At 38.4% G+C, this 24891-nt stretch overlaps 1 protein-coding gene across 2 annotated transcripts in view; it reads left to right on the top strand.

Annotated features, from left to right (window-relative positions):
• LOC124613085 (F-actin-monooxygenase Mical) overlaps window positions 1-24891 on the top strand; it is a 555995-nt gene that overhangs the window by 347185 nt on the left and 183919 nt on the right. Inside the window, exons 12-17 of one of the 2 annotated variants that reach the window (XM_047141672.1) lie at window positions 1278-1283; window positions 8322-8557; window positions 9917-10039; window positions 16787-17065; window positions 17504-17743; window positions 23536-23677. In XM_047141672.1, coding sequence (XP_046997628.1) covers window positions 1278-1283; window positions 8322-8557; window positions 9917-10039; window positions 16787-17065; window positions 17504-17743; window positions 23536-23677 — 1026 coding nt within the window. The remainder of the gene's footprint in view (window positions 1-1277; window positions 1284-8321; window positions 8558-9916; window positions 10040-16786; window positions 17066-17503; window positions 17744-23535; window positions 23678-24891) is intronic. The other variant, XM_047141673.1, reaches the window with a different exon arrangement.

The following is a 24891-nucleotide window of genomic DNA, read 5'->3' on the forward strand; positions in this document are numbered from 1 at the left end:
ACTGTGTAATTTCATCAGTCACACAAATACATTTCAGTGTTCCTCATATGCCAGATGAGTGCAAAATATTTGACAAGGATGAATGGGCACAGAGAAAATGTGACATCCAGTCACATCATGCAAAGTATAAATTTTGCATCACACTGTCAGGCAACTGCGTAGTTGTTTTTCAATGCACGTTTTTTTATACATGGTGTTCTTGGGACACAAAAATCTAAAAGAGAGAATATTTTCTATGCCAGTTAAGTTATTCATATTTATTGTTATTTGTCCCTTAAATTTGTAAGAGTTTCCTATGAGATTCTGATAGCCTCATTTTCTGTTCACATGTGAGCTTCTTTATTAGCCAGTTTCTGTTTCCACTGGCAGGTATTGTGTCTTCTTCTTGTATGTATTCGAGAAGCCTGAAATGGTTGTGTGATAATATTATACATTTTTTGATATCTGTGCATGTGCCCATATTAAGCTTGGCAGTTTCTGGTGACATTTTTTCTTCCTCAGTATATGTTTCAACACCTGTATTTTTGTCTTCCTGTCTGTACATGCCAGGTTCCAGAATACAATGAATTGTAAATATGTTATTTGTTATTAATGAAGTTTAATTTGTGGGCGCTGATTGAGAGATTAGTGAAAGTTGTAAAATTCAAGAAGACTTTATAAACAGTGGAATGTCCGGAATGGTATAATAAACAATGTGAGTTGGGCTAGATTGCTACATGCCACATAGAAGAGGCGTTGAGTGGCGAACAGGATACATATAAAACATATAAAAGTAGACTGAGTTATTGGACACAGTCCTCCTTCAGATTTAGAAAAACACACACACACAAACACACACACACACACACACACACACACACACACACACACAGAGAGAGAGAGAGAGAGAGAGAGAGAGAGAGAGAGAGAGAGAGAGAGAGAGAGAGAGAGAGACTGCCATCTCTGGGCAATGAAGCCTCAGCATCCAGAGTCGACTGTGGCTATCTGTGTTTTTTCTAAATCTGGAAGATGACTGTTTGATAGTTTGGTTTACTTTTAAATGCACCTATTTTGTAGCAATCTATCCTAATTCATGTTGTTATTCAACAACACTACAGCATTTTTATATTTCATTACCCGTATAGGCTAAGGATAAATTAGTACCGAACTGATATGCATTTGCCTTATGCTTAGTTTTACAATCAATCTGAAATAACTCTAGATTTAAGTTGTTACATTATAGATGATTAATTTATTTATTTGCCTGTTCTGTTGGTGTCATCACTTGTGGTCAACAGTGAAGGGTATGTAATTTTTAAATGAAGTATTGCACCCTAGTAGAAAAATAATGATAGTGAAAAGGCATGATATGTCGTAATAAGATAATCAGCATGGCCTAAGTAAATTGAACTCACTACATGTATATATTGATTAGTAACTCTCATAAATATGCTTTACAGATTATGTATCATTTGCATGTGCAACATAATTTTGTGCGCGCGCTTATGTGTGTGTGTGTGTGTGTGTGTGTGTGTGTGTGTGTGTGTCACAGACGACAGACAGAGAGAGAGAGAGAGAGAGAGAGAGAGAGAAAAAGAGATATTAGTTGTACTAATAAACACACAGCTTTACTAAACAGAAGTGTTCATAGAATCACATACTGACTGATGTAATGAAAAGAATAATGCAACAGTGGCACAGTAATTCTGTAAGTGGCAGTCAGATGGGAAAAAAATAAAAGAAAAAAAGAAGGGTAGGCAAACAGTCTGTTAGATCAAAAGTAATCACCATAAGTGTTAATACATTTATTCCACTGTGGGGGATGATGGTCCATGTATTCAGGGAAAAATGTTTGGAGTTGCCTACAGAACCATGATTGTACCGAGGTGTGCACTTCTTTGTCCAGAGCAAATCGATGGCCAAAATCGTCTTTCTTCAGGGCTCCAAAAATGTGGAAATCACTTGGTGAGAGATCGGGACTATATTTGAGGACTTTCAAGCAAAACTCCTGCAGCATAGTTGAAACATCCTTGACAATATATGGGCAGCCATTATCCTGCAACAGAGTGATGCTGTCCATCAACATTTCTGGCCGTTTGGAGTTGATAGCACACTTCAGTTTTTTCAAAGTATCTATGTACCGCTGTGCTTTAATTATGATGCTGTATGTTCTGGAAATTCAATCCTTGCAATCAAAGAAAAATATAATCTTGAGTTTCCTGTAGATGCCATGCCTGTTGTTTCGACTGTGCTGCAAAAGTTTTGCTGGGAAGCCCTTAAATATCCTCCATAAATTCCTGATCTCTCCCCATGTGATTTCCATACTTTTGGGACCCGGAAAAAAAAGACATATGTAGCCATCGATTTGATTTCAATGAAGAAATGCATGCCTAGGTACAATCATTGTTCCATAGGCAACCACAAACACTTTTCCGTCAGGGCTAGCAGCAATCTGTGACAGTTTGCTGATGGCCCTGTGGTGTAGCGAAAGGTGTCATTGAGTGACTGTAGAATGATAAAAGGTGACTTGGACTAAATTTCCAGTTGGTATAATGAACAACAGCTTGCTCTTAATGAAGAAAAATGGAAGTTGATACAGATGAGTGGGAAAGAACAATCTTTTAACTGTTGAAAACAACATTATTAATGTGATGCTTGACTCAGCCACTTCAATTTAATATCTGGATGTAGCATTGCAAAGTGATATGAAATGAAACAAGCATGTAAGGATGATGATGTAAAGATGGTAGTAGAGAAGCTGAATGGTCGACTTTGGTTTACTGGCAGAATTTTAGGAAAGCAGAGCTCATCCACAAAGGAGACTGCATATGGAACTCTAGAGTGATTCTTCTTGAGTACTGCTTGAGTGTTCGGAATCCCCACCAGGTCGAGTTCAAGAAAGATGTGAAAGTAGTTCAAAGACATGCTGCTAGATTTGTTACCTGTGGCTTCAATTAACACACAAGTATTGTTAAGATGTTCAGTGAACTTAAATTGGAATTTATGGAGTGAAGACAACATTCTTTTTCCAAAATACTATTGAGAAAATTTAGAGAAGTGACGTTTGAAGCTGGTTGCAGAATGATTCTACTGTTACCAACGTACACTTCAAGTAAGGACCATGATGATAAGATAAGCAAAATTAGGCCTCAGGGGAAGGCATATAGACATTCATTTTTCCCTCACTCTATTTGCAAGTGGAACAGAAAAGGAAATTACTAGTAGTGGTGTAAGATACATCCATCATACAGTGACTTGTAGAGTATGTATGTAGATGTAAATGTAGTCAGGAAATGAATATCCTGTGTAAGTGTATGAAGGGGGTGCACATGGGTGTTGGTTTTACTGATCACATATTCACTCTCTTTCAGTTAGTCATTTCTGCATTATGGACACTATTGCACCCTGACAAAAAACAAACAAATGGAGGTTGGGTTGGCATTGTGTAGTTAAGTTTAATTATCTGCATGTTCAGTGGATCATAATTGTAACCATTCACTATGATATGAAAGTACCTAAATTCAATGACAGACCATTTTATTTACTGGCAAACTAAACACTCGCACCTGGATCCACAGGTCTTCCTTATAGACACACCATAGCCATTGATAGGTTTAGTTCCTACTGGAAACTGCTGCAAGTCACTGCACACATATACAACTGCAAAGGAATCTTATTGACAAGGGATTGATTTATAGCAGAAGACATGACAGCTTCTTGAAATTATTTGATCAGCCTGTGCAGAAACAATGGCTTTTATTTTTTCATCAAATAAGCTTTCAAGTAAAATATGCTGCTACCCAGTGAGTTGAAAATAAAGTGCTCAATCCTTTTTTTGGGGTGTGGACATGTGTCTAGATGGTCATCTGCATTATGCAAAATTAACCATTGAAGTAAGACATTTGCTTATTCTTGAAAGAAATCATCACTTGAAGAGGCTTTTAATTCTACATACATTCATTTATATCATATTGGGTTCATAATTGTGATTTCAGAGCTTCATTTCTTCTCCTGGATACTACTCACCTGTCACACCATAAAGGAGGTTATTCATCGCTGCCTTCTGTGTAAAATAGCGTGCGACATTGCCGGTCAAGAAACAGGAGCTCCACTGCTAGCCGACTGTATAACATCACGCAGACCCTTCTAAGTCATTGGAATCAAATTCTGCAGGGGCCTTGTACTCCTAAGCAATAAGTATTACAACCAAACGCTATATTACACTGTTCACTTGTGTAGAGCCTTTCACCTAGAGCTAATCCACAGTTCAACAACAGGTCAATTTTTGTTGGCACTACTGAGATATATTTACAGATGTGGCATTCCACACTCCATATACCAAGACAATGCCCAAAAATTCCATGCAGCCAACAAGGAGGTAACAAAACTGTGTATGGCCACCACTGCTGTTAAGACCACCAATGTTTCGTGCAAAAGGCATAACATGGAGGCTTACAGCACCACGTGGGCTTGGTGAGGAGGATGTTGGGAGAGGATGGTCAATTCAATCAAACTATATCTTCAAAAAGTACTTGGATGCTCCAGCATGGAAAAAGAAGGGCTACAGACTGGTCATAAATACTGAAGTCGCCCTCGATTTGAGGTCAGCCACTCAAAATGAAGCCAAAATTCTCTCACTGGCACACTTCCTTGTGGGGAGAGACTCACAAAATAGTCAACAGCATCCAAACACCAAAATATAACAAACTTGATGAGAGATTTTAGACTCCTTCACTAAACAGTAGAAGATTTCTGGAAGCACTGGAAGGAAAAATATTCTACGCTCTTGATTAATTTACGCCAAGTCAAATGCCCAGATGGAAGACTGGGGAGGATTCGAACAGGTGATGCCATCCTTCTGCTAGAAGCAGTTTTCATACAAATCATTTGGAAGAAGGCAAAAGTGCAGGAGCTGTAAAGAAGGCTGAGATGAAGTCCTATGCACAGCCATCCTTGTCACTTCTGGTAGAAGACATGTCACCAGGTCCGTGCAACTGGTTTTACTCATGGAAACAGACCATGACAAGGGGGGAGGGGGGGGGGGGGGGAGATTGCTAAACAGCATCTCAGCATTTGTATCTGTGTCCCTGCATTTGTAATTAAAGGCATTGTGCAACTTGCATAATCTGTAAGTTATGTGTAAATTAAATTGTATGTTGACTGGGCTTTAAATAACTTTTTATTTGCTCACAAGATGACAATGGCATTTTTAAGCTCTTCTAAAATGTATTTTCTAAGAAATAACAAACCACTTACAGAAAAAAAAGTGTGTGCAATTTAAGTGTGACTGTAAAAGTGGATGTGACTATTGAAAGACAGTGCCACATGTTGCCCACACAAAATCAAATGTACAAATTGTTAATGCGCTGTTAATAGAAATAAATCCAGCTGATGATGATGGTATGACATTCCGAAATATGTAGTGTGAATAACAGTATATGTGACTGGTTATAGTAATTTTTATTTTCAATTGAAACAGAAAATGTTCTGCTGTAATATGTATGCCTTTTATTCAGGCATGTTTCTGGCAGACTGAAATATGTCACTGTGATATGTCGCCATTAGCGAAGTTACAGGAACAGTGCCTATATTACAGCTGGCAACTAACTGCAGTGGATTAACATGTATTGCAGTTTAGGTTGTAGGCTGATTTGTTAACTAATGGTCACATTCGTACATCATTAATGATTAAAAATTATGAATTTCAAGAAAAAATTGTTGTGTAAAACTCTGTACTGTTTTCACAAATATGACACATTTGATCAGTGACAAAAATGACTAAATAGGTTTCCTCCTCTTTGTGTGTGTGTGTGTGTGTGTGTGTGTGTGTGTGTGTGTGTGTGTGTGTGTGTGTGTGTGTGTGGTGGGGGGGGGGGGGGGGGGGGATTGCATGTGTACATGCACACATTTTTGGAGTTGTGTCATAGTATACTCTGTGTTAAACAATAAACACTAGTGTATAATCATACGTAGACCAGAATTGTATGCCAGTAACACTGACCATGTAATGATAACAATAGCAAAGTTCATGAGATAAATAAACTGTTCAAAAAATGTTCCATCATCTTTCGATGGAACATTATGTCCGCCAGGAAAACTTCAAGAATGTTCAAAAAATGTTTTGCGCTTTCTGCATATGTGTGGATGTGGGTGGGCTTAGTCAAGGGGGAGTAAGCAGTGAAAGAAAATCTGTGGTACTAAAACAGCAGACAGCTGTGTATAGGGTCCTTTATTTGGAACCCCTACCAGTTTCATTGCTTAAACATCTTCAGGTGAGTATACAAATTGTGTCATATGAGACCCAAATGTTGAGATGGGTAGAAAACCCAACATTCAATGTCAAAATAACAGTAATCCACCACATTATATACAACTAGACAGTATGTTCATGTGGCAGATTACTATTATTTAGACAGTGAATGTTGGGCCTTCTGTCCTTCCCCACAGTTTGCTCTTATAATGTATATACCTGCCTGAGGATGTGGCTTTAAGCTGTGAAACCAGTTATGATTCCAGATATAGGATCTTACACACAAAATCAAAGAATGTAAAGTCCAGGTTGGAATAGCAACAATATTATGAAATGGATAGATTCCTATTCACCGTAAAGATGACACATTGAGTTACAGTCAGATGCAACAAAAAGACTGTTACAAATTCAGCTTTCAGCCAAAGCGTCCTTCAGAAAAGAAAACAAACACACACATTTGCACAAGCAGGAACATTCCACTCACACATGACTGCTCTCTCTACTTCCATTCCTGTGTTTTGGCCAGAAACTTAATCAATTGGCTGTGAATCTTCTAGATCCAAGACATCAAATGCTGGTGGCTTATTCAGAAGTGGCACTTAAAATGACGTACGAGAACGATTCACATCAGTAATTGCAAGACAGAGGAGGTAGTCATTTTTTAGCATTCCATACTATGTACCAGATCTCATCACACAAAATACTGCACCTGTTTCCTCAGTACCCCTTTCCATATGATCCATAAATCTTTGACACCAATCAATGATTTATCATTAAACAAATAATGCTTATTCATGTTCCACTCACGTTAATGTGACCACCTCCTGTGTTCCGTGTGAAAGTGCAGTAACCACTCACAGTTGGTAGATGGAAGCACTAGCAGTGGAGGGTATATAAAGCATTCTGGAGGATCATGGAAAACAGTGCAGGCAGAAACGAAGTATTTTATCTGCTCTCCAAAAGGGCATGATTGTTGGCTTTCAGGTTGTAGGTAGAAGCATTTCCGAAATGGGTAAGTTTGTAAACTGTTTGTGTGGTGCTATGGTTAAAATAACACCGTGCTTGGCAAAATGGCGCTATCCAAAACTGACATTGAGGCAACTGTGGTGCAGCAGAGGCCACATGTGGCAGGGGGTGAACGATGGCTGCAGAGATGTGAACAGGCGAGTAGGCATGCAACTGTTGAGCAACTGACTGCCCAGTTGAACCAAGGGGCAACCAACAGTGTCTTCTCAATGACCGTTCAGTGAATGTTGGCATGTATGGGCCTACGCAGCAAGTGCACCCATGTTGACTGCTGTTCTTTGGCAACAAAGGCTGAAATTTGCATACCAGTACTGCAGCTGGACATCTGCTGATTGGTGACCAGTGCTGGCCTTTTCAGATGAATCATGTTTTATGCTCCATTGGATAGATGGCCGTTGATGTGTATGGCATGAAACGTGTGAAAGCAAACACCCTGTAACAATTATCTGAAGGGCCCAGTCCAGAGGAGGGAGTGTTATGGTTTTGAGAACATTTTCATAGCATTCCTTGGGTGCACAGTGGACCAACACAATTAAGTACCTATCCTTGCAGATCATATTCAATTTTTTCACAGGTTGTCACATTAATGTGACTGGACATTGTTCAGTTCCTTAATTCAAGGAAGTGGTAAAGGATAATAAAATACCAAAGTGAAAGCATTGCTAACAAATTATGAAGAAAACTAGATGGGATGAACGTATTATGAGCATTAAATTTATTGTGTGTGTGTGTGTGTGTGTGTGTGTGTGTGTGTGTGTGTGTAATCTGCACTTACATACTATTAAATGTTGTTATTATAGGATTGTTGGAGGAAACAGTAAAACTGTTACAGAAAATTTAATTAATTTAGTGTTTTGTACTGGTAATAAAATTACACTTTCTTCAGTTTTTAAGCTGCTCATATTATTTGTACCATTTTTTTGTATGAACTGCACTACTTACATCATGTCAATAGCGTCTTATAAATAACAGATTTATATCTAACTTTCTGTTGAAATACGAGATACTTGTAACTGTTTGCATATAATATGGGTACATGTAATTGTGAGTACAATTTTCTTTACAGATTCTCAGGTACATCCAGACACACTTCTCCACTGGTTGAAGAAGCAAGTAGCTTTGTATAGTGATCTCCATGTGGAAAATATGACTGATTCTTTTAAGAATGGACTGATTTTATGTGCCATTATCCATCGATATAGGCCTGATCTCATAGATTTTCACTCACTTAAACCAGAAGATGTGTCTGCCAACAACCAGCTAGCATTTGATACATTAGAGAGAGAACTGGGCATACCACCTGTAAGTTACATGTGTTATACATCATTTGTCTGTATCACACTTCAAATAAAATAAGCTTCCTGTTATGAGTCTTTTTCTGGAACAGTCTTACATACAGCATTTATAAGAAATTTTATGCCAAAATAATAAGTTCGTACATTTAGACAAAGATGCCCGAAAGCGTTGATATGTTGATAGAAACAATAACAAACACAAACACACACACAAATTTCAAGCTTTCGCAACCCACGGTTGCTTCATCAGGAAAGAGGGAAGGAGAGGGAAAGACAAAAGGATGTGGGTTTTAAGGGAGAGGGTAAGGAGTCATTCCAATCCTGGGAGCAGAAAGACTTACCTTAGGGGGGGGGGGGGGGGGGACAGGTATACACACTCTCTCACGCGCGCGCGCCCCCACACACACACACACACACACACACACACACACACACATATCCATCCGCACATAACAGCCACAAGCAGACATATATGTCTGTTATGTGCGGATGGATGTGTGTGTGTGTGTGTGTGTGTGTGTGTGTGTGTGTGTGTGTGTGTGTGCGCGCGCGCGAGTGTATACCTGTCCCTTATTCCCCCCAAGGTAAGTCTTTCTACTCCTGGGATTGGAATGACTCCTTACCCTCTCCCTTAAAACCCACATCCTTTTGTCTTTCCCTCTCCTTCCCTCTTTCCTGATGAAGCAACCGTGGGTTGCGAAAGCCTGATATTTGTGTATATATATCAAGCTCAGGACCTTCTGTTTGTGTGCCTGTCGACAAAGCAGTGCTTCTGCCTTTCGATGAGTCATCTCCTTTATTCCTAAATAATTTGTAATTTTTCAACCAGAACTTTCCATTAATTATTAGTGATCCATGTGCTTTACAGGTTTGTCACTTGTTAATGAAGCCAATGTGGTTTCACTCTGAGAGCTATAGTGAATCACAGTGCATCTTCCTCTCTTTGTGTTAGCATAGTAGTAGAAATGGACGGGGAGGGGGATTAATCTTAGTGAAAAGAAAATCTCTGTTTTAAGTAAGTACAGTACCAATTATAAATAAGATAAAGACAGAAATCATTAACCTTTATCTTACAGCAAGAAGATCTGTTAAAGTGCTCAAATACCATCCTTGAGGAACTAGGTTCATATCCCCATCGAGCTGTCCTGAGTTAAATTTTCCTTGATTTCTTTAAATCACTTAAGATGAATGCTTGGATGGTTCCTTCGAAGAGACCACAGCTAATTTCTCCTTCATCCTTGTCCAGCTAGAGCTTGTACTCAGCTTTTTATAGTCTTTGTAATCAATGGTAAACCTGAGTCTTCAGTCTTTGTGATGTATATTATGCTATTTAGAATTAATTGTTGCCTTTGTTTCTTTTTTAAAGGTAATGACTGGTAAAGAAATGGAACAGTGTGATATTCCAGATAAGCTAACTATGCTGTCATATTTGTCTCAAATTTATGACACATTCAGGGGTGAAATACCCCACATAAAACACCCTAAATTGGTGAGTAACATAAAATTAAAAAACAGAAAAAAATCTAAATGAGGAAGAAGTAGCAACTCTCTCCAAACTGTTTGCTCCAAATAAATTTGAACACAATGACTTTTGTCTGTGGTACCCTGCATGCATTCGTAAAACGTATTTAATGTAAAACCTGTATGGTTACTTAAAAAGCTGGGAATTGTTATTCTTAATTTTGTAGTGAATTTAATTTGGTACCATTTGAATGACTAATAAGTAAAATGTATTCTTATGGAATGTATGAATGCATTATCTTGGTAAAAAAGCAGTGGTCTACAGTGGAGTACAGCTTGGGACACAGTTTTAGTGAAGATGTGGATGTGGAAAAGAAACAGCATTGTATGGGCTAATGGTCAGTTGATAGCAGCAGTCTGTGGCTATACTTTCGGTCTCACAGAACTCACAATACTCTATGAAAAGTCATAGATTTTAATCCATGTGATGTGGTAGGAACCACAAAAAAGAAAAGAAAATATTCATTTTCAATGGGTTAGCTATTTGAGAAATTGTGCTTGGCATGCTATTAGAGTTCCAGAGTTCTCACCATGCAATGTGTTCCATCATTGTGTATGTTAGCATAATTTTGTAAGGCCACTTCTGCTCATAAAATTAATTGTAAGTTGAGTTGTTGTTTGGTTGTTCAGTTATTTGCCCCTAAAGCATCATAATTGATGAGTAATCAGTTAAATGTTGACAAATTTGACAGTGGTACAAAAAAATTACCTGTTTTCCGTAAACTTGAAGGTACAGCAGTCACAGAACGCACAATTAACAGCTGATACCAGCATAAAATTAATATTTGCTCACATACATGACAAACATTGTGTGGGGGTATGGAGCAATTGTTTAAGCTCAGTTTTAAAGTGATATGTTTCAGTTCATGCAGCATAATGAGAAAATTATTTGCGTAGTGAGTATGAGGTGATTCTAAATGAAATTAAGCATCATAAACAATCATAGAAAATCGTCAGGTTTCAGTTACTCTGATCAACCAGAACATTGTGACCACCTTCTCAATAGCCAGTATGTCTAACTTTGGCACGGATAGCAGTGGCAATGCATCATGGAATGGAAGCAGAGAGGCCTTGGTAGGTCACTGGGGGGAATGGGCACCACATCTGCTTACACAAATCACCTAATTCCCGTAAATTCCAGGGAGAGGATGATGTACTCTGCTGCCAAATTTCTACATCTACATCTACATTTACATACATACTCCGCAATCCACCATATGGTGCATGGCGGAGGGTACCTCGTACCACAACTAGCATCTTCTCTCCCTGTTCCATTCCCAAACAGAACGAGGGAAAAATGACTGCCTATATGCCTCTGTACGAGCCCTAATCTCTCTTATCTTATCTTTGTGGTCTTTCCACGAAATAGAAGTTGGCGGCAGTAAAATTGTACTGCAATCAGACTCGTGCTGGTTCTCTAAATTTCCTCAGTAGCGATTCATGAAAAGAACGCCTCCTTTCCTCCAGAGACTCACACCCGAGTTCCTGAAGCATTTCCGTAACACTCGCGTGGTGATCAAACCTACCATTAACAAATCTAACAGCCTGCCTCTGAATTGTTTCTATGTTCTCCCTCAATCCGACCTGATAGGGATCCCAAACACTCGAACTGTACTCAAGAATAGGTCGTATTAGTGTTTTATAAGCAGTATCCTTTACAGATGAACCACATCTTCCGAAAATTCTACCAATGAACCGAGGATGACTATCCGCCTTCCCCACAACTGCCATTATATGCTTGTCCCACTTCATATCGCTCTGCAATGTTATGCCCAAATATTTAATCGATGTGACTGTGTGAAGCGCTACACTACTAATAGAGTATTCAAACATTACGGGATTCTTTTTTCTATTCATCTGCGTTAATTTACATTTATCTATATTTAGAGTTAGCTGTCATTCTTTATACCAATCACAAATCCTGTACAAGTCATCTTGTATCCTCCTACAGTCACTCAACGACGACACCTTCCCGTACACCACAGCATCATCAGCAAACAGCCGCACATTGCTATCCACCCTATCCAAAAGATCATTTATGTAGATAGGAAATAACAGCGGACCTACCACACTTCCCTGGGGCACTCCAGATGTATTCCGTCAGGTTTAGATCTGGTGAGTTGGGAGGCCAGCACATCAATTGGAACTCACCAATGTGTTCCTCGAGCCACTCCATCACACTCCTGGCCTTGTGACGTGGTGCACTGCCATTGGGAAACATGATCATCATAAAAAAGGAGTGTATGTGGTCTGCAACCGGTGTACTACATTCCTTGGCCATCAAGGTGCCTTGCACAAGCTTCTCTGGACCTATGGATGTTCACGTGAATGTTCTCCAGAGCATAATCTGGCCGCTACCAGCTTGCCTTCATCCCGCCGTGTATGTGTCAAGGAGGAAGACAACAGATTTGTGCCCTCCCATCGCCCTGATGAAGAAGGTACTGGGCTTTATCAGACCATGCAACACCCTGCCACTGCTCCAATGTCTAGTGCCAATGGTCAAGTGCCCATTTCAGTCCTAATTGCTGATGTCATGCTGTTAATATTGGCACCTGCATGCGTCGTTGGCTACAGGGGCCCCGTGTTAGGAGTGTGCGGTGCAGTGCATGTTCAAACACCCTTTTACTCTGCCCAGAATTAAAAGTGTGATGTTAGTTCTGCCAGTTTGCTGCCTGACCTGTTTTACCAGTCTGCCCAGCCTGTGGTGTCAGACATCTGTGATGAGGGGTGGTCTCCCAACCCCATGATGTCAGGACATGGTCTCACCTCAGTTTCATCACATGTTGAAGATGTTTGCCACAGCACTCCTTGAACACCCACCAAGTTGAATAGATTCCAAAATGCTCATGCTGAGCCTCTGGGTCATCACAATCTGCCCACCATCAAACTCTGATAGATCACGTGCCTTCCCCATTCTACACACGGACAGCACACTACATAATGCTACATGCACTGTGCTTGTGTCTGATTAGCAGTCATTTCTCACCAGATGACACTGCAATCACCTGTATGTGTTTATATTGGTAGCAGGTCGGTGATCATAATGTTCTGGCTGACCAGTGTATCCAATGGTATACCCTTACATGTAACCTCAATAATCAGTAAGTTAGATGTAAGCATCAGAAAGAAAGGAAGTGGAATAACTGTATGACACAAGTTCTAGATTGAGAAAGTGACAATTTCACTTCATTGGTTCTAAACTAATTGAGTGTAGTTGACATAATTAGCCCATGCCTAGAAACCTTATACAGTTGTTCTTGGTAATATTTCAGTACAGCTAATACTTGCAAACATGTGATGTTGGGAAGCAGTGAAATAATTCTAGACTGCCCACAAAGATATCAGTTTGACTAGTACAAGTACAGTACAATGATGTGACACAATTGGCCATTAATTTTAAATTATAATATTTTCTGTATGGAAAATTATGATGAAATTTGGGCGCTGTTATTTCAGGAATGTGCTAAAATAATTTTGTGTTGATTAGTGTAGGTTATGCATAAAAATTCTTAGGACAATAGAAAGATAGACGTAATATGATGTAGCAAGACTTCTTTTGTTTGTTCACTGATGAGTGAAAAACAAAAGGGAATGAATCATGATGGTCCTCGTAACTAATACCATATAGATATGAATAATTTGCACACATATTTCCCAAATTTAAGGACAAAAGACTGGGGTACATGGGTTACTTGTAATATGACTGGTAGTTCTCTGCGTCCAGCAATAGGTCCCATTTTACTATAGCATTGTTGCGGCCTCAGTCTGTGATACATCATTAGCACATTAGAACTGAAATATTAACTAGTGTTAATTTGTTAATTATGGCTAAAAGTTCTTCTTGTCATTTGTACACTTCTAAAGAAAAACTTAAAACAATCAATGAAGCATAGAACATTGTAAACCGTGCAGTGAGAAGAAAGTACAATATGAGTGCAGATTGTATTTGCAACTGGTGAAAAAAACACAGCTGCAGAAATGAACGGTAATTGCTGGGCTTTTCAAGGCCAAAAAGTGAAGCATCCGGACCTCAAAAAAAAAGCTGTGCAATTATGTAGACGAGAAGTGACAATATGGATGCATGGTGACTAGTGAAATGTGCCAGCTCTAGGTGTTTCAAAGCTAGCTGGGGTGGCAATCAAGATTTTTCAGTTGAAATGGGTTAGGCTTCTGGAGGAAAACTAAGTTTTCTCAATGGCTTTCAGGTGATCACAAGAAAAAAGTGTGATTTTTCATCACTACATGATCAAATTGCATCATGAACATTCCTATATATTGTGACAAATTGGTAATGCAGATCAAATGCCAGTCTATTTTGAGATGTCACTGACAACACTGTGATCACAAAAGGGGAGTCCAGATCACGATACGAACTTGTGGCAATGAGATGCAATGCTGTATAGTCATGTTGTGTGTAACTGGTGATGGGCAAAAGCTGCCAGCTTATGTGATACTTAAAAGTATAACTATTCCGAAAATGTCAGTCAATGGCATATCAGTGGGAGTGAATTCAAAAGGGTGGATGAACAGTGACCTTGTGGTTGACTGGATGATGCATGTAGGCAATGTTGTTGTGGTGCATTACTGAATTTATGTAATATGCTGGTCCTGCACAGCTTCTGCAGACATACAACTCAGGAAGTGCAAGACGTGTTACAAAAAGGGGAAAACTGGGTTGGTCATTATTCATGGAGGTCTAACATCCATCCTGCAACCACTACATAAGTGTGTAAATCAGACATTCAAAGCTCCACTTAAACAGCAATATATAGATGGATGGCAGATGAAAACTGTGAGTTCATGCCAAGTGGAAAAAATAAATTGGCTAGACTTGTCGCAGATTTGTGAGTGGGTGAAATGTACATGGGACTCCGTTCTGCTACCACTGGTGGAAAAACTCTTTAAAGAATGTGTTAACACAAATTTGCTGGATGTAACAGAGCATGACAAATTATGGGAAGACGGCGACGACAATGGTTTTTCCACTATTGATGACGAGGCAATAACATTGGATGGAAACTTACAATGAAATGAACTTGGAAATATTATCTGGGGAATACTTAGAGTGTATAGTAATAACCAGATAATTATTTGCACACATTCTTAATGTTTATAATTTATTTTCTTCATTTGTGTGGCCATAGTGTCCGCAGTTGCTTTACAATTCTTGGGGTATTTTTGGTCTGTCGTTGCAACTACAAAAATGCGTGATTTTTTTTTCCACCACATGCATTTTGATTTATTGAGGTAAAGGATAATCAGCGGTGGTGATTTTTGGCTGCTTTCTTGCTTACATCGGGAAATGCAGTCTGATAGCACATCGATGTTTTCTGTTTTCGACACTGATAATTTTCGTCAAATACAGTGGTGTGCATAAAAGTGTGGTATGAGAAATGCATAGCGCTGCAGAACATCTAAAAATTAGATGAACATTATCAGTGCCAAAAACAGAAAAACGTCGATGTGCTAGCAGACCTCATTTCCCAATGTAAGCAAGAAATCAGCTGAAAAATCACTACCACTGATGATGCTTTACCTCAATAAAGCAAAACACGTCTGGTGAAAAAAATCACACATTTTTGTGGTTGCAACAACTGACCAAAAATACCGTCAAGATTTATTATTTTTATTTTTGAATGGAGATGAACACATTTAAAGGCAGCACAGATACAGACAAGAATCAACTTACTAACAACTGGCAATGACTAACACACACTAATTGTAACATAGCTCCAATTGGGACCAACTATGCAGGTGCCAACATATACCAATTAAAGATTTATGAAGTATTATTGAACTGGCTGTGAAACTAGACATGTAACTACAAGTTTCAATTCTGCAATTATCCAGTTGCAATATTTAGTTTTACAAAATGTAATGATGTATTTTATAGAAACACAATTTTGGTAGAGATACAATCTTGATGCAAAAATGAGTAAAAGAAGTTTCACAAACTATCGTGCCAGAATTATTCTAATTTACATTTTAATTACATAATTTTTTTATTTTTACATTGTCACTGATCTTTGGACAAATTTGAACAAGTCATTACAAGCCTTTGAATAGATTGTATATAATTCTTAGTTAATTTCAAATTATCATGTTTTCTTTCAGAATGTTCTGCAAAAGCAGTTTTGTAAAAAATAACAGTAATTTAACATTCTACACAATGTTTTGTAGTCTAATTACATTTGCAGGATGGTTATGAATGATAAAGGGTTGTACATTAAAGGATCAGGCTGTGAACTACTCAGTACATTACAGTGATTACAGTGTGCATTTGTGTGTGTATGCTTACGTGTGTGTGTGTGTGTGTGTGTGTGTGTGTGTGTGTGTGTGTGTGTGTGTGTGTGTATGGCCGTGTGCGTCCCGTGTGTGCATAGCTCAGTAGGGAATTTATCTGGAAGCTAGCAGAGTTTTCAGTATTGTTTCTGTCTTATTTGCAACATAATACTTGTGATTTTCATTTAGTTGTTAATCCTTAAATCATTTACTGTTTATATGCAGATATTTAGGTTAATGTAAAGAAAGATGTAGAACTGCACTTGCCTACAAAATTGGGTCTATCCATATTTTGTACTAACAAAGAAAATATGAGTAATTACCAGTGTCCTCTGTTATTTAGGTAACAGTAACTTTGGTTTGGGTTGTAGCTTCTGATATTGTAGAGGTATACCCCTTTTTTTTTTTTAATGTTGACATCATTCATTTACAGGAAGTAGAACCTGAAGACATCCCTGCAGCACCTAGAGCTATTAAATTCCGCCACTTGCAGCAGTTGACACCAGCACAAAAAGTGAATCTCATTGGACGTATAAGCAATACCCAGCATCACAATCGTAGTGCTGTAAGTAGGAAGCGATTTTCCTCAGACAGAGATTTGCTTACTGGAGCTGGTACTCCATATGGAATTGGTGGTGAAAAAAAGACTGAAACTTCAAGAAAGTCACGTAGCAAGCGAAGGAGCCTGGAGAAAGAAAGACAAACTGGAGATGTAAGTTAAATTGTGTTTTAGTGTCCTTCTTAGAAACACTGTGCTATCAGATGATTCAACCATTACTACTGATCACAAATGCATTCATTCTGTACAGGTCATCCCCATGTGTACACTCGTTGTTCACTAGGCGTTCGCTGCACTCATTGTTCCTTATGCATCTCGTAATTGTTGTGATTTTTTATTTGTATGCGAGTCCTAAATTCTTAGTATTATACAACAAATGTCTGAAAAAAACATGAGTCAATCGTTACTTTAGTCTTATTCTCAAAATTCTCTATTCTTGTAATATGGATTTATCATTAACACATTTATAATGTTTACTTTATATCTTGTCATTTCATTATTGTACTTGAAAAATGTCCTTGTGTTGCCCAATCACTTATTTTTGCCAAACCACTTATGCGTATTTGAAGCTAAATGTGTTACAATGCTTAGGAAGAACGTGAGAAACGTTTGGAAGAAATTCGCCAAAATAGACTGGAGAGAGAACGAAGAAGAAAATACCTTCGAAAGTTGACTACGTTACAGTTCTATAAAAGCATGCAAATGCTTCAGACAAATGCTAGATATGAAAATTCACAGCCATTTGAAGATTATTCAATATTTCTTTATCGTCAGACAGCTCCAAGTTTTGAAGAACGTGTGAAAGATTTGGAGAGAAAACTATATTACCCTGTAAGAAACTTCATACGTATGTGCATGGTGTTGTGTTCAGGAATGTTTCAGCAGATGTTGTTGAGTTAATTAACATTATTAACATTCTTTTGTCAGGAGCACAACTTGTTTCCCAATGATACATTAAACCATTCTCATTAGCTGCCAGAAAATGTTTGTTGTTTGTTATTGAGTAGACAGGCTTTGTGTGTCTGAGCCTTACTGCAATGTGATTAACATAATATTTGACCATACTTCAGATACTTCCTTGGTCATTAGTTTGGTTATAATTTTGTCACTGAAGCACAAGTTGGAAGCTACTTTTCCTCTTGTACTGATGTTTTACATTTTTCTCCCCTGTCATATGTGATATGTATATTGTTAAGAATATGTAATTTATAAGTGTAATACTTTACAAGCTGCACAGATATGACTCAGCTCTGCTCTGCTAATGATCTGTTATGCCTTTGTTTGTTATGATAAATTCAGTATTGTAATTACCTACATGACTATTTTTGTGATGTATTAGTTTGATATCAATATTACCATGAGTCCTGTTAATAAGTGTGTTCCAGGAAAATATTTTTGATACCGTACTTTATTTTAAAAGAATGTGATCAGCACGAGTCCTCATTACTCCATTTTGTATAATTAGCTTCCTATCAAATATATTGAATCTTGGCTTCTCTCCTTGATAACACACACACACACACACACACACACACACAAACAAACAAACAAACAAACAAACAAAATGTTGAGTCTGCTGACTGCTGTGGTGCCACATTTTTTTCTTTTCTGTACTTGATCTAACAAGCTTTAACCTCAAGCTTTAATGCTGTGAAATAATTGCAACATTCTTGTTTTGTGTTTAAACTGCAGTCAGTTAAATGATATCTGAAAGAAAATGACGTTGAACTACTGTAATGTATGCACGGTTCTTTATATTCCACATATTTCGAATAAGTTAGTAGAGACAGTGTCACATAATTAAATCTTAATATCATTCATTATTAGTGTCATCTGTAATGTGGTGCTGAATTAGTTTGTCATTGGTTTATAAAAATGTAAATGGCTAACTGCATTTATGTTACAATAAAAAAAATCTCAGTATCTGAAATATGTAAACAGGTACTGAATTTGAATATTTTCTCTCTTACTGCAGACATACGTAACACAAGTTATGATATGGTTAACATACTAAATGACAGATTCTTTTCGAAGATTATATTAAGTTTAGGAATTTTAGACTGACATTTATTCTCTTGAAGCACATGACTTTATGGACAGTTGGTTTACTTATGAAAACAGACGGAAGCATAGATTCTGTGGAAGGATCGTGTTACAGACAAAGAGATAGAGTACTACAGAGACCCCCTCATATCAGCACAGTGAAGAGGACTTAAAAAGCATCAGTAGTTTACATAGAAATATTGTAGTGTCTCACATCAGTTGCAGGACATTTACAACAAGAAGACATGGTCGAGAAAATACAGTTCGATATCAGACTCCGTGTATTTTAGTGCACCCTCTACCTTATAGTCTAACTTCAAGGAGATGACATTTGACAGCAAGCAAGCTGTATTACTGTCACCAGCAGCACACCGGTTGGAGCCTAGTGTTGTCAGTGCTCACTGTATGGACACTTCCGTTGCGCAAAGAATTATGCCTGCCAGAGATTTTTATAATGTTTTTCTAGGTGCTATTAAAGTTGTCAAAAAAGGACATAGAGGGGACTCTGTAGAGATTTATATTGTACATGGATGTGAAACTTATTTATTTGGATGGATAAAAAAATCTAGAATTTGACTAAGCACAAAAATCTCACTGTTATCAATTTCAGGTTTAAACCAACTCTCTGTCCTCATATTAGGTGAGCTCTATTGATTTTTAGGATCACTTCAGACTCTGGTTTTTTATAAATGCTTAAGTAGCTGGTCACTAGAGGTTTAATAGTTTCATCTGATAGGTAGGTGGGGGGAGGATGGTGTACTACTTTTGGCCTTACACTAGTACTTCAGGTAGTCATACAGCTGCTACTGCAATGAAATTCACCTTTAAAAAAATAAAATAAAACTAGTTTACAACCTACAAACAGTCAGTCACCTGAAGAGCAGCTCTGTTATGAATAGCACCCTGACCCATCTAGGGAGACCCTAAAATTCTCAAACCTATGTCACAGATCCAGGAAGTCATAGTTTAGCTTGTCACAGAACTTCTGAATTATCTCGTTCAAGCCTTCCACTCAACTCAAAACCAGGGGAACATCATCAGTTCTGTGGACAATGCTGCAGATTGTGAGCTTTGTTGAAATTCTGCGAGTACAGTTGGTCTTCTCATTCTCAACATTCTCTGGCAGTTGCAGAATGATCTGAGCCCGTAGATGAGAGGCATAATTTATTTCAACATGAGCCACAACCTGCAATAGGTTGCATCCTGTTCCCTCAATGGTTACTAGAAGAGCCTCTACACACACACACACACACACACACAAAAGATGTGCACAAGGTGACCCTTCCAATCCTTTGCTGTCACCTGCTTAAGGGATAACACTTTGTAGCACATATGAACTGCCATTTATTAATAGACTCTACCCTTTGGTATTTTCCGACAGGTGAAAAATGTGTCATTTGCTCAGCTTCAATTGAAAATATCACCACGTTCTTGTTGATTTATCAGTAAGTGTAATATTGTGGGTCTTCCTTGTTCCTTGTCCTCTCTAAAAAGGGCCCCAAGACCTATCATCCACAATCAAGTGGATAAGTGGTGATACATCCTTTACTTCTTACAGAGAAGACATTATCCACAGGGCAGGATAGTACTTGGGATGCCACTAGTATTCTGGTACATGTGTCTCTGTAGTACTCCCAAAAAACCCTCTCATAATAGCTTCCAGTCACGTGACAGCAGTCAAAAGCATTTCCAGCTGCTTACGGACAGCAACAAATTTATCCCATGCTCATGAAAAGCATTCACAGTGAAGCTGCATTATGGCTGGGGGTGCAGTGCTTTACAAAACAGCAAACAAATCACTTTACACTTGTTTCGCTGACCCTATTTTAATTTCTAAATCTGTTATACTACAATGATCACAAGTTCTCTTTATGAACTTAAATTATTAACATCCAACAAAGAGATTTCTTTTACAACAGGAGAAAATTCTGTCTATCATTCCTGTAGGGATAGTGAAGACAAGGTTAGGCTAATTAGTGCATGCTCAGAGTTATTTAAGAAATAAATCTTCCTATGCTCCCTATATGAATGGAACAAGAAGCAGTCCTAATAATTGTCACAATGAGAAGTATCCTACCATACACTTCACAGTGATTACAGAATATGGTTGCTGATTTAGGTGACTTACTAATCAGTAGTACACGTCCTAAGTAGGAAACACAGCCGAAAAATCAGCATTAGGTGTACCTCAAAAATGTTGGATGATGCTGTTGTTAAAGAGATAGTATAAATGGTAAATTGTTCAAACATACATATAAACTTGCAAGATAAGTACATGGTACAGACACTGGAAATTGACACCCAATGTAAGCAAAATTCCTCCTTTACTAAATCATCACCAATAAATCCGTAGAATCAGACACAGAAGTTAAATGTATTTGCATTTGCAGTGCATGGAGGCACTTATGAAGTAATTAAATTATAAATGTTTTCGACATCACTTGTGCGAAATTCAGATTGCCCTTTTCTCTCTTGATATACTGAGAATCATAGATGAAGGGCAACAGGCAGAATCCGTATTTCTAGATGTCTGGAAAGCATTTGACATGGTGCCACATCAAAGCAATTCAGAGGTGGGCTGCTAGATTTGTTACCAGTAGGTTTGAACCACATGTAAGTGTTAATGAGATGCTTCGGAAACTCAAATGGGAACCCCTGGAGGGAAGACAACGTTCTTTTCAGAAAACACCATTGAGAAAATTTAAAGAACTGGCATTTGAAGCTGACAGCTGAACGACTGTACTGCTGCCAACATACATCGTGCATAAGGAACACGAATATAAGGTACAAGAAATTTGGGCTCACACGGAGGCATACAGGGTGCCGATTTTCCCTTGCTCTATTTGCAAGTGGAACAGGAGGGGAAATGACAAGTAGTGGTGCAGCGTACCCTCCACCATGCACTGTACGTTGGCTTGTGGAGTATCTTTGTAGATGTAGATATAAAGAGGAGGAGCCAGGCTGAAATTTACTTGGAGAATTTAAAAAAAAACATAACTCACATTATGAAGGGTATTTAAGAGACTGTCATCCAACACAGAACTTTTTGTTGCCCCTCTGTGACCTTTACCGAATTAGAAAAACGAAAGAAAGGGAGACTCTTCAAAGAAGAGTGCCATATTAGTTCTCTTATTTCTGGAGCCAAAATGAAAATTCAACTACTTTGTTTAACAAACACCAGCGAGAGAGGCAAAAATGAAGATGATGTGCCTTCGGAAAAGGATTGGAATTGAGGAACATGTTACTGCCTTTGAAATATACATATCACAGTGTTTGTGGTGATGATGATGATGAGCGTTTGGCGACATTGGCCGGGAGGCCCCTCGCGGGGCAGGTCCGGCCGCCATATCGCAGGTCTTATTACATTCGGCGCCACATTGGGCGACCTGCACGCCGGATGGGGGATGAAATGATGATGAACACAACACAACACCCAGTCCCTGAGCGGAGATAATAGTAGTGAAATTCATGTTGGAGAGATGAGTAGTGGCAGCTGTTTTTCTCAAGTGTCATTCCCTGATGCAATATGAAAGCCATTCAGATATGTTAGTACACTGTGCATCCTGTACCACAGTGGCTGTCCCCGGAGGAATGGTCAGTATTCAGGGATGTGACAGGAATGATCGTTTGAAGCAAAAAAGATTAGTAATCATGAAGATTAGTAATCATGAGCTCTAAAAATGCATACCTTGAGAGCTATGAGCACTTGTTCAATAGAAGAGGTGTGTTTCATAGTAGCAAAGATTATCAAGTGCTCATAGCTCACAAGGCATGCATTTGAGAGCTCATGCTTTGAATGATCATTCCTGTCATGTTCCTGAATATTGACCATTCCTGCTGGGACACCTTGTATGTATATGGGATGTAGGCATCATCAGTTCTTTGGGATGTTAAGGGCAACACTCAGTCACAGAATCTAATTCATTACATATCTAGATTTAGACTATAACATAGTCATCATTATTTTATTTCTGCTATGCAAATACTAGCATTAATATTCACGTGGTTGTGCTCTGAAATGGTTATACCTAGTTCTAGTAATATACTGATGTTGAATGTGTTGTAGTTGAAATCTAGATTTTCAATTAATTACAGAATCAGCAAGTGACTGCTGTCCTTCTTTACATCTAAATATTCAACATTCACTGTGCACCACCGGTTTTGAATGGATTCCAATTTAATTACAATTATTTGGGATGTGATAAATTTTTTGTGTCACCTGTAAAATTTAGTTCTTAAGGCATAACATATCTCTGAATGGACTAAATATTTGTGTCAAAAATTTTAGTCTCGCTACCTCTGCTTCCTCCCCCCCACTCTCCCTCCCTCCGGAAAATTTTCTGCAGCCGCCCGTGGGGCACTTGGGTGTCACAGTGAATGTTTCTTGCTATATAATATTTGAAACATATATTTTTTATTAACTTCAGTTTTGCATTTTATGATAGTCCTTAACAGTCCCACTGGCTAATTATAACTTTTAGTTTCACGTAATTTGAAACTGCGAGCCAAAGCCTCTTTACGACATTAGATTTCAGTAACTGAACCTACTTTTATGTTTTTCTTTTTATCTACTATAAAAGGACCGTGATGCGAGGTTTCTGAATGACATAAAGCGAGGAGGAGCAGGTGAAGATATGTCAGGCAGGATAAAGACTCTGGAAGAGAAACTAAGAGGAACAACTCACACAGAGAAGAAGCCAAAAGACCTGCTTCGTGCTATAGGTTAGTAGTATTTGTTAGTAAGTATTACCTCTTTTTGTATGTGTCTCTAATTTTTATACTTTTTCTGTGTTTTTATGGTCATCAGTATTATGATAATGGGTGTTATGGATGGAATGTAATTGGTAATTTTATGAAAGGTGACATTATTATCACATCTTTGCTTTATTTGTTATTTTCTTAAATTTGTTTCCCAATACAATATTATTTACATTCTTACAATTTTGTGATCACCGTCTGACAAAAACCAATCGTGCAAGAATATAGACCTGATTCTGCCAAGAAACAGTTTTTTAAAATATGATCTGAGGGTTAGTTGCAAGAGAGGAAAGCCTTGGAGGAGTTTTGGAGGAGCTATTGGTGTAGGTGTTGAGGGATTCAGTGATGGAGGAGATAGATTTACTGCAGACATCTAGGCTGTAGAGAAGGAAGTTTTTGCTGTGGAAGGGGTGGCAGCTGTCAAAGTTTAGATATTTTTGCTTATCGTTTATATAGATTGAGGTTGAATGTGGGCTTGAGTTAGGTGGACGTCAATGTCAAGGGAGGCTTTGGAAGTTAGGCAGAGGTCAACATCAAAGAAGGTGGCTTTGGATTTGGAAAAGGACCATGTGAATAAGAGTTAGGAAAAGACATTAAGCTGATGCAGAAATGTTAGAGTTCTACTTCTCCACAAATCCAGACTGTAAAAATACCATTAATAAATCAGTACCACACCAGGGGACACAGCTTCTGTGCCTTGGTGATTGCCTCCTCTGTATAGCCCATGAAACGGTTGTCATAGGATGTGACCACTATGATTCCCATTGCAGTCCCCCTGATTTGTTTGTACGTCTACCTTCCATAGTAAAGTAGTTATAGGTAGGGATAAAGTTGGCTCGTGTGAGAAACTTTCAGAGGCTGTTGCGAAAGGTAGTGTTTAGGGCTGAGAGACCATGTGTGTATGGGATATTTGTGTAAATTAAGGTCACATACATAGTAAAAAGGAGGGTACCATACAGTAGCAGCCTGGGAATGGATGTGGGACTTCCAGGAAGTCACTAGTATGTTTTATATTCAGTAGGATGGGGGAGCTCTGTGTGAAAGGCTGAAGTTTCTGGTCAGTCAGGGCGGACATATATTTGATGGGGGACTTTGGAGCCAGCTACTGTGTGAAGGCCAGGATGGTTATTTTTGTGTATTTTGGGAATTAGGTAGAAAGTGGGTTGCATTTATCAGGA

Source organism: Schistocerca americana, chromosome 4 (assembly GCF_021461395.2).
Source record: "Schistocerca americana isolate TAMUIC-IGC-003095 chromosome 4, iqSchAmer2.1, whole genome shotgun sequence".
NCBI classification, from domain to species: Eukaryota; Metazoa; Arthropoda; class Insecta; order Orthoptera; family Acrididae; genus Schistocerca; species Schistocerca americana.